This window comes from Myotis lucifugus, unplaced genomic scaffold (genome assembly GCF_000147115.1).
Source record: "Myotis lucifugus unplaced genomic scaffold, Myoluc2.0 scaffold_308, whole genome shotgun sequence".
Classification (NCBI taxonomy): domain Eukaryota; kingdom Metazoa; phylum Chordata; class Mammalia; order Chiroptera; family Vespertilionidae; genus Myotis; species Myotis lucifugus.
In genome coordinates, this window is record NW_005871356.1 from 936,493 (window position 1) to 946,970 (window position 10,478).

At 34.0% G+C, this 10,478-nt stretch overlaps 1 protein-coding gene across 2 annotated transcripts in view; it reads left to right on the forward strand.

Annotated features, from left to right (window-relative positions):
• The window catches only part of EIF4E (eukaryotic translation initiation factor 4E), a 45,155-nt gene extending 35,040 nt beyond the window's left edge, over positions 1-10,115 (forward strand). The window contains exons 3-7 of one of the 2 annotated variants that reach the window (XM_006100293.3): positions 515-610; positions 4,163-4,226; positions 5,022-5,135; positions 7,041-7,180; positions 9,038-10,115. In XM_006100293.3, the coding sequence (XP_006100355.1) occupies positions 515-610; positions 4,163-4,226; positions 5,022-5,135; positions 7,041-7,180; positions 9,038-9,152 (529 nt within the window). In that variant the 3' untranslated portion in view covers positions 9,153-10,115. The remainder of the gene's footprint in view (positions 1-514; positions 611-4,162; positions 4,227-5,021; positions 5,136-7,040; positions 7,181-9,037) is intronic. The other variant, XM_023763916.1, reaches the window with a different exon arrangement.
• Positions 10,116-10,478: the final 363 nt, after the last annotated feature.

Consider the following 10,478-nt stretch of genomic DNA (forward strand, 5'->3'; position numbering starts at 1 on the left):
CCCCCGAGTGCACCCCCCCGGGCCTTTAGTTTATTAGTAATTTTATAAATACACAACATAAAACTTACATCTTTTAAATGTACTGTTAAGTGCATCCACATTGTTGTGCAACTAGTCTCAGGAACTCTTTTTCATCTTGCAGAACTAATACTTCACCTGTTAAACAACAATTCCTCCTTTTCTTTCCTTAGTCCCTGGCAACCACCATTCTTTCTGTCTCTGAGTTTGACTACTCTAGGTACCTCAAAGAAATGGAATCATATAGTATTTGTGGTTTTTTGTCTTATTTCATTTAACATAATGTCCTCATGATTTATCCATGTTGTAACAAGTGTCAGAATTTCTTTTCTTTTTAAGGCTGATTAATATTGCATTGTATGCTTTTACCACATTTTGTTTATTATTCATATATCTGGACATTTGTGATGCTTCCCTTTTTTGGCTATTGTGAATAATGCTGCAGTGAACATGGATGTAAAACTGCCATTTTTTGACATTGACTTTTTATTTTTAGATGGGCACTCTGGTTTTTTAAAAATGATAAAAGCAAAACTTGGCAAGCAAACCTTCGGCTGATCTCTGAGTTTGATACTGTTGAAGATTTTTGGGCGTAAGTAACCCATTCATTTTAGGATGTTTGTTGTTTTATTAGTATGTAATTTTAAGTCACATTTACAAAATGAAGGTTAAAGTGAAAAGTTAATAAATACTCGTCTATACAACTACCTTTTTGTTTGTCTCCTCACAACTGTTTGAATTGGTGATTATTCCTTACCAGTTTTAGAACGCTTCAGTCTTGTAATCTTTTAGCCTTTCATGTTCTTTATTCCTTGTTTTGAGAGATCCTTTGCTTTACTACCCCTAGAACTTTTGACAACTTGTTGGAACTTGTCCCCTTTCTTGGATGCCTGGATACATTTGCCCCATACTTGGGTATTCCAGAGCTTTGTTATTAGATCTTCATTTCTGTAAATTATTTCAGTGTGACATCTGGGATTTCTTGTTATAAGAATTCTGAGGCCCTGGCCGGGTAGCTCAGTTGGTTAGGATGTTGTCTGCATATGCCAAGGTTCCAAGTTCAATTCCCAGTCAGGGCACATACAAGAAGCAATCAGTGAGTGCATAAATAAGTGGAACAAGCCCTAGCCGGTTTGGCTCAGTGGCTAGAGCATCAGCCTGTGGACCAAAGGGTCCCGGGTTCGATTCTGGTCAAGGTCAACCCACCCGCCCGTCCCCCCCCCAAAAAAAGTGGAACAACAAATCTCCCTCCCCCCTCTATAAAGTCAATCAATAAATAAAAAGAATTCTGAGATTTCAAAGGCTGAAGTGCTAAATATTTAGGATTTGTCAAAGAATGACTGTATCTGTGAAGATTATTTATAAATGTCCTCACCTCCAAAAATAGTTGAAAATTTTTTTGAGATTTTGTTTTAGATTTAGCAAAAGTTAAGATTGGGGGTCATAAACTTGTGCATGGCTTCAAAATAAAATACAGTGGAACCTAGTTTCTAGAATGTCTCCCATCTTGAACAATTTGCTTCTCAACCTGACAACCCTTTTATGCTGATACCTGTATGATCAGTCATGCATCTCTCAGGTTACAAAGAACATGTGAATATGAGTCAGTTTACCACTGTTAAAATCTCAGAATATTGTGCTGTGACTATTTTTACGTTTTTTTTCTTTTGTTGATGCTTATAATTGTTAAATTTTCATTTTACATTTCATGTCCTTTAAAAAAAAGTGTTTATAGAGTAAACTACAATATACATGTACTGTATATAAGAAAGGTTAAAACGGAATTATTTGAAGGTCTGGAACAGATTAATTCAGTTTACACTATTTCTAATGGGAAAAAATGATTCAGTTTTTGAACAGCCTTCCGGAACGAATTAAGTTCGAGAAGTGAGGTTCCACTGTATAAAGTTGTAAAGTCTTTTTTCAAGAAGGTTTGGAATATTGATTCTGTAAGAACTAAGTTAATTTAGTATGCCATACTTGAAAAATGTATAAGGAGAAAATATTTGAGAATATGAAAACTAAAAATTGTTAAAAACATTTTTAAGAACTGTAAATTACCTAGCATGTATCTAAAATATTCTAATTTTGTGCACCTAATTTATTTTTGGTTCATATATATACTGAATAATTGCTACACTTGTGTTTTAATGTAACCTCCTAAAAGTATTCTCCCCACACAACAGAATAGATTGTGGTCAGCAAATTCATCATGTATACTTCCTCCAGGGCAGAAACAATATTCTTCTGTATATTTTAGTGCTTTGCCCATCATAGGCATTTAGTATGCATTTGAATCACTGAAAACTACAAATTGTCAGCTAGCCACTTTGCTCAAGTTTTATTGAAACATTTTTTTAAGTAATAGAACTACATTTAAGCCCCACCAATTCATGTCTAGTTCTTTAGTTTATTTAAGAGTACTGCAGTCTATGGAGGAAGAGGAGCAAGAGTCTTGAACCATTTTTCCCATTGAATCATATTTGCATTTATCTAGTTTATTTGGTTTTTACGAGTGTATAATAACTGTGAACATGTAAAGTGGCCCCACACTTTAGTTATGTGTAAGTGATGTCATTGCATAGTAGACTTAAAAAAAAAAAAGCTCACTCCCTCATCAGAGGGTATGCTTTGTATTGATGAGAGGGGGAGTGAGAGAGAGAAAATGGGAGGGAGAAAGAGAGGGAAAGAAAAACATTGATTGGTTGTCTCCTGTGCCTGCCCCTGATTGCGGATCAAACCTGCAACCTGGGTAAGTTCCCTGACCGGGAATTGAACTCAGCACCTTTCCGTTCATGGGATGATGCTCTAACCAGCTGAGCCACACAGGCCAAGGCTGCATAGTAGATTTTTAAACGATAATTCAGAGATATGAAGGAATCCTTCAGCTTTTTATAAGTATCTAAATAACTTCTTAATTTCTGTCTTTTTTTCTAGCAAATTTAGTGGTAAACAACCATTGAATCCTTTTGGATTTGTCTAATCTGTCTGTAGTGTTAGGATTGTTTTAAATGTTCCATTACAAATTCTCATAAGTTTGTTACTATGGGACCTTAGGGCACCATCAAGAAGAAAAGAGACCTTTTCTACCTTAAGTGCCATTAGAAGGTCACTCCCACATTATCCATTAATTTTATAAAAATGGTGGTGGCTAATTTTATAGTAAACTTAATTTTGTTATCTAGTAAAAGCTGTCAGTGACAATGTAGTTCGGGAAGAGTGATCATTAGGTTCAACAACTCAAGAAACCTTTTATTACTTGGTCTTACATTGTTTCACCCAAATTGGGTTTGCATGTTATCCTGTGGAATGTGATCCAAAGGATGCCAGACTTCCTGAAAACTGTTTAAAATACTCCTAAACTAGGTTAAAATACACAAGAAAATCTAACTATGGATCAATTATATCATACATGGTCTATCATGATTTCTACATTTTTACTGTTTCCAATTTTATAACAAGTTTGCTCTTTAGCCTTCTACCTTCAGACTGGTGGACATCTAAGTCACCCCAAATGTTATTCTCTTTCATTGATACTTGGGGAATAGTTTAGAAATATAGATTTCAGGTTTCTCACCCATCTTTAAGGGAGTAAAATCCCAAGGAGTAGGGGCCTGGGACCGGTGTCTTGTTTGTTTGTGTTTTAAAGCTCATCAAATGATTCTATGCTGACTAACTAGTAACAGTCTGTGGTGCTTGGGAACCATTGGTCCGTTCTACTCTTGGATACCTTCAAGAATGATAATGGTGGCTTATTTCAGTCTTAAAATGCTGATGGTCAAGAAATTCATCTTGCTTTCTCTTGATTTGTATATTTAAAACTGCTCATTAGCCTCAAATTTTTTCATCTACTTAAAGGCACCTCATACCTCTATTCTCAGTTTGCTATATATACATATGTATGCATCAAAATATATTGTCAGAATAAAATTAAAGATATTTTCTTAAATCATCATATATTGATTCTTGAACTGACCATTATTAATATCTGTTTGGTCCATTTCAGAAATTGAATTTATAGAAAAACAAGTGATGAACACATAGTTTTATCTTTTTAGTCTTATAATATTTTTTAAATGTTACGTAAGCACCTACGCTCTGCATTACTATTCTATGTTTATAACTGTCCTTTTCTTTTACCTAGTCTGTACAACCATATCCAGTTATCTAGTAATTTAATGCCTGGCTGTGACTACTCACTTTTTAAGGTATGATGCTTCATTGATGATTTCATATATATGTATATTACAAGACTGGACCATTCAGGTATTCTTGAAATCTTGCCACAAACTTAGGAATAGGAAATGCTCTGATGCTTGGAGAAAAATTAAATAGCTTTACTAGGCTAAGCATAAATATATTTTGCCTGTTTTAGTATAAATAATTGAAATTAAGTGAAACTCTTACTTTGTGGGCATATACTGTGATTGATTTCGAGACAGCTTTGATCATCCAATCCAGTCTTTTTATATTGAGTAGATTGAAGTCCAGAGTTGTCAGGAATTCTTTTTTCAATTATAGTTTACATTCAGTATTACTTAGTATGGCATTATTGACTAGATTTCCTATGGTGTACTTTAAATCCCTGTGTGTCAGGAATTCTTAACATGGGGTATGTGGGTCCTGATATATTTATAAATGGATTTTGTCAGATGGTAGGAGATGGGGCATTCATTAATTATCTGATATTGTGTAAGTTGTGCATAAATTTTGCATACATCTTCTAGATATAGAGTATCTAATTTTGAGAAGGTACAATACTCAGAATGTTTAAGAACCTCCAAATTAAATGAAACCCAAGGTTTAATAGCTAATAAGTCCCTAAGTCAAGATTCTTAATTCTGCAATTCCATGCCTCTGGCATTAAGTCCTGTTTGCTTTTATTCCACTACATCATTCATGGGGAATCAAGTGAAATGGTGACAGTATAATGCTTGCTGTTTCTAGAAATGATCTCTTAAAGTAACAATATTGTCTAATATTGTTGTCTTCTAACATTGTAGGATGGTATTAAACCTATGTGGGAAGATGAGAAAAACAAACGAGGAGGACGATGGCTAATTACATTGAACAAACAGCAGAGACGAAGTGACCTCGATCGCTTTTGGCTAGAGACAGTAAGGTTTTAAAATTATAAAACAGTTTGGAATACTAAATCTAATTTACATCAGTTACTTAATCAAAGAGAATTAAAAAATGCCCACTCTAGAAAATCTAAGCCAGCAATTAATTTTGTTCTATCATGTGAGTTTGTATATTTTACATACTAATACAGTGAAACCCTCTACCACATTACAAATAAGATACAATTGAATTGACCTTCCTCAACAAACTCATTCTGATCTTTACATTAAATTCAAAATCATAGGACCTCACATTTTGTATAATGTCTTTACAACTCTCTGAGTATTGTTTTGTATACTAAACTTTGTAGACCAACGAAGCAAACAATAAGATGTAGTTTCATCATTCAGTTTGTTTGTTGTGATATAACCTGTAACTGTTGGCTTCATACACACACACATACACACAAACACACACACACACACACACACACACACACACACACATATGTATGAAATATGAGATAATAGGCATTTTCTATAGTGAGAGGTTCTAAACCCCACGTTTTTAGGAGAAGAAATCATAGTCTCGTATCTCTAGCACTTGGCACATTGTCTGGTTTATAGTTAGCACTTAAGTGAAGCAATCTATAATAATAAAAGCGTAATATGCTAATTAGACCGGACAGCTGAATGACCTTACGGACGAAGCCACGGCTGCAGGGGTGAGGCAGAGGCAGTTAGGGGTGATCAGGCAGGCAGGCAGGTGAGTGGTTAGGAGCTAGCAGTCCCGGATTGGGAGAGGGATCCTGGATTTTGAGAGGGTGCAGGCTGGGCTGAGGGACACACCTCCCTCTCTCCAACGCCCCCCGTCCTCCCCCCCCCCGAATTTCGTGCATCGGGCCTCTAGTTAATACATATTTGAGTGACTGATTTTTTGTTGTTGTTGTTAATCCTCAACCGAGGATATTTTTTTCATTGGTTTTCAGAGAGAGTGGAGGGGAAGGGTAGAGACGTAAAGAAACATTGATGTAAAAGAGACATTGATTGGTTGCCTCCCGCATGCGCCCCAACCTGGGCCAGGATGGGGATGGAGCCTGCAACTGAGGTACGGGGGCCCCCCATACCCCCTTTCAGTTCATGTGCCCACGCTCTGACCACTGAGCCAAACCGGGGAGGGATTTTTACTTTTGTTTTTTTTTTTTTTTTTTTTTTTTTTAAGAAGAGACTTAATTTTGCTTTTGGGAGAGATTATCAGTAAATACCATTTTAGATTTCTACACTGAAAAGTTGTTTTAGTTTTGCAAGATGACAAAAGTTCTAGAAATAGATGGTAGTAATGGTTGTACCATGTTGTGAATATACTTAATGTCACTGAACTGTACACTTAAATTAAACATGAGAAAGTGTTCATGAAAAACAGTAAGAAGCAGCAGCATAGTGAATTAATATTAATAAAATAACTAAAGTTTTATAGGGGTCCTGATATCATTTGCCCAATTTGCTGAGAAATTTTCTTTTTTACTTTTTTTAATATATTTTTACTGATTTCAGAGAGGATGGGAAAAGGAGAGAGAGATAGAAACATCAATGATGAGAGAGAGAATCATTGATCAGCTGCCTCCTGCACATCCCCTACTGGGGATCAAGTCCACAACTCAGGCATGTGCCCTTGACTGAACCCAGGACCCTCCAGTCCACAGACTGAAACTCTATTCACTGAGCCAAACCAGCTAGGGCTGCTGAGAAATTTAAAATGGCTGTTAATGTTCTTGATATTAACCAGAGAAACAAAGGAGCAAATGAAAACATTAAAACATAAATATAATGTAGACATTCAAAAAGTCAACTCGATTTAAACCTATTTCTTTTGTATATATACAAATAATGAGACATTTGCAGTGGAATAAGCTGTTTTTAATCTATTGGATGTAATTGGGATTGGGTTTTGTTTTTAAGCTGCTGTGCCTTATTGGAGAATCTTTTGATGACTACAGTGATGATGTATGTGGAGCCGTTGTTAATGTTAGAGCTAAGGGTGATAAGATAGCAATATGGACTACTGAATGTGAAAACAGAGATGCTATTACACATATAGGGTAAGTTTTGCTCTTTGTATTTCTTTTAAAATATTAAGATAAAAGCAGGGTAGTTTTATTTGTAGCTTTAGAAATACTTGTATTTGTAGATCATTATTTTCCTCGTATTGTTTTCATGAACACTTTTGTCTACTTTGGCATGTAGCATATTAATTTATCAATGAGAATATAAGTTTTTCTATTTTAAAATTGTACTACTAAGTGTATAATCCTCATAGTAATGCAGTGAGAATTGGTGAATATTATACGTGTATTTTGTGCTTGTGTGTACATTGTACATAGAGTTTTTATTGAAATTTAAGTGACACTATCTTGGTTTTGCCCATATTTAAAACCCACATGTCTAAGCTTTAATCTTTTTTTGGTAAATATTATTCTTTATAAAAATTGCCTGTCTTTGTTTTTTTCTTTCAAACATCAGTCAGTTAACTAGGATTTTCTTTTTACTACCTTTAAATTAGTAAGATTTGGTTTTAAGCGTGTTAAAATTAGGTATTGGCCATAGGTCATAAAATGTTTGGTTTGCCTTTTGTGATTTTTCAAACATTAATTCTCTGAATCCTTCTGAATTAAAAGGTATGGGCATGCTCCAGGTTTTATTCTGTAGGTTTCTGTAAGAGAAAGGAGATGATTGTTGATTTGTCATCATATTTCTCATTTTTCTGTCAGCATCAAAACTTAATTGGGAATTTTATATATCTTTGAAACAAGTTAAAAGAAATTAAGTGTGAAATTTTTTTCCTCAGACAATTTTGTATTTGTGTCAAAGTTTTGAAATCTTTATAATTTGACTTCTCCAAGGATAGAATTTTTATCCTTGTTTTGTTTTGTTTTGTTTTTAACCTCTCCAAGTTGTGTGGCTCAGTGCTCTTGTTTTCTGGCATTTTTAATGATTTAGTATAATTGACGACTATATAGTGTCATAATGTAAACTTGATGATAATGGTTATGATTTAAGTTATCATAAAATTGTTATTAGATGCGTTCATCAAGGGAAGGTATTGAAATCTTCTGGAGGTTGGAGTATAAAGTAAAACTGTCTTAGTGTCATATTGGAGTATTTAGCTCCATGAAAATGTATGTCCCTTTATTTTTATTTAATTTTGGTGCTTATTTTTAAAATTTTGATATTTTTTTCTTAAAGATCCATTTTCCTTGTCACTTTTATCTCTCATATTCACTTACCCTCTTAGTTGTAGCCACACAGCCTTATTTTTGTTCCTCAGCCTTCAAGATATGCTTCATTCACTTGGCATTATACTTTTGACCTCATGACTTTTAAAGGGGAAATTTCTGTAATTTCATAGATGAGATTAGTGCCTTATTATATAGTAACACAACCCCAATACTTAACCCTCTTTGGCACTTAACACATTTTGTTCTTAAAATAGTGGCACATCTTATTTGAAAGGTAGGTTGTAGAGTCAGTAGATAAGGCAGAAATCATGGGTGTTCTAGATTGTCCAGAAGATATCATAAATTGCCTTCAATTTTTGTCTGTGCAATCATGTAGTAGGTATAGTAAGTGTAATTGTGCAGTAATACATAGTATTTACTAGGGTTTATATGTAACAATTAGCATTTTAGACCAGAGAATGTAAAAACATGTTCATGTAATTTATTTTATTTTAATTATAATGTGTTACAGCTCTATCATGCGTATTTGTGATTATTTGTTTATAAATAATCAAATAGTATAAATACCATGCCCAGGGACTGTTCCTACTGTGCTTATTGATTTATTAATAATTATCACAGTACCTGATACATAGTAGACTCAAATATAAGAATAATAATACTGAATTTGATGTGTGCATGAATAAAAATTAATGGCCACTTTTCTTTTTCTTCTTCTAGGAGGGTATACAAGGAAAGGTTAGGACTTCCTCCAAAGATAGTGATTGGTTATCAGTCCCATGCAGACACAGCTACTAAGAGCGGCTCCACCACTAAAAATAGGTTTGTTGTTTAAGAAGACACCTTCTGAGTATTCTCATAGGAGACTGCGTCAAGCAATCGAGATTTGGGAGCTGAACCAAAGCCTCTTCAAAAGCAGAGTGGACTGCATTTAAATTTGATTTCCATCTAAATGTTGCAAAGATATAAGAGAAGTCTCATTCACCTTTGTCTTGTACTTCTGTGTTCATCTTTTTTTTTTTTTTTTTGGTTAGAATGTCCACTAATCAAAGAATTACAGTACACATCATCCCCAGAATCCATTAATGTGTTTCTGGCCTACTCTGTAATAGCTTAGAAGAATTATTATTACAAACATATTTTACCCATCCACAATGTTAAAAAGGAACTTGCATTTCTATACCTTACAGGAAAAGAATTCTATTTATGTTCCATTGTATGCAGGAGCATATTTTGCTGGTTTGAAAGAGTATGATGCATACAGTTTTCTAGCAATTTTCTTTGTTTCTTTTTACAGCATTGTCTTTGCTGTACTCTTGCTGGTGGCTGCTAGATTTTAATTTATTTGTTTCCCTACTTGATGACATTAGTGATTCTGATTTCACTTTTTATTTGTTTTGCTTTTGTTTTTTTCCTCATGTAATACTGGTGAAGGATCCAGGAATATGACACAAAGGTGGAATAAACATTAATTTGGGGCATTCTTTGGTAATTTTTTGTTTTTTTGTAACTACAAAGCTTTGCTACAAATTTATGCATTTCATTCAAATCAGTGATCTATGTTTGTGTGATTTCCTAAACAATTGTGGATTATAAAAAATGTAACATCATAATTACATTCCTAATTAGAATTAGTATGTCTGTTTTTGTATCTTTATGCTGTATTTTAACACTTTGTATTAGGTTATTTTGCTTTGGTTAAAAAATGGCTCCAGTAGAAAAGTGGTCCCATTCATATAAAGACAGTGTACAAAACTGTAAATAAAATGTGTACAGTGAATTGTCTTTTAGACAACTAGATTTGTCCTTTTATTTCTCCATCTATGTAGAAGGAATTTGTAATTCTTATTGCAAGCCAGTCTCTATTGTGTCTTCTCCTATAGTGTCTTTCACGTGAACAGTATAAGTTTGGAGCACTAGTTTGATTATGCTTATTACGATTTTTAATAAATTGAATAGGTAGCATCATATATGAAATTAAATCAATGTGGCTATCTCTGTGTTTTATAAAGGAAGGCACAGTCCCTCAGTCTTAGGTAAATCATGTACTCTTAACATGTTATAACTCTTGAGAATTGTGATCTTGGTGTATCACTATTTGTTTGGTAGGATAGTCGTTGTAAAACTTGATTGCTGAATTGAGATGTTCTTTTGTAAGTAG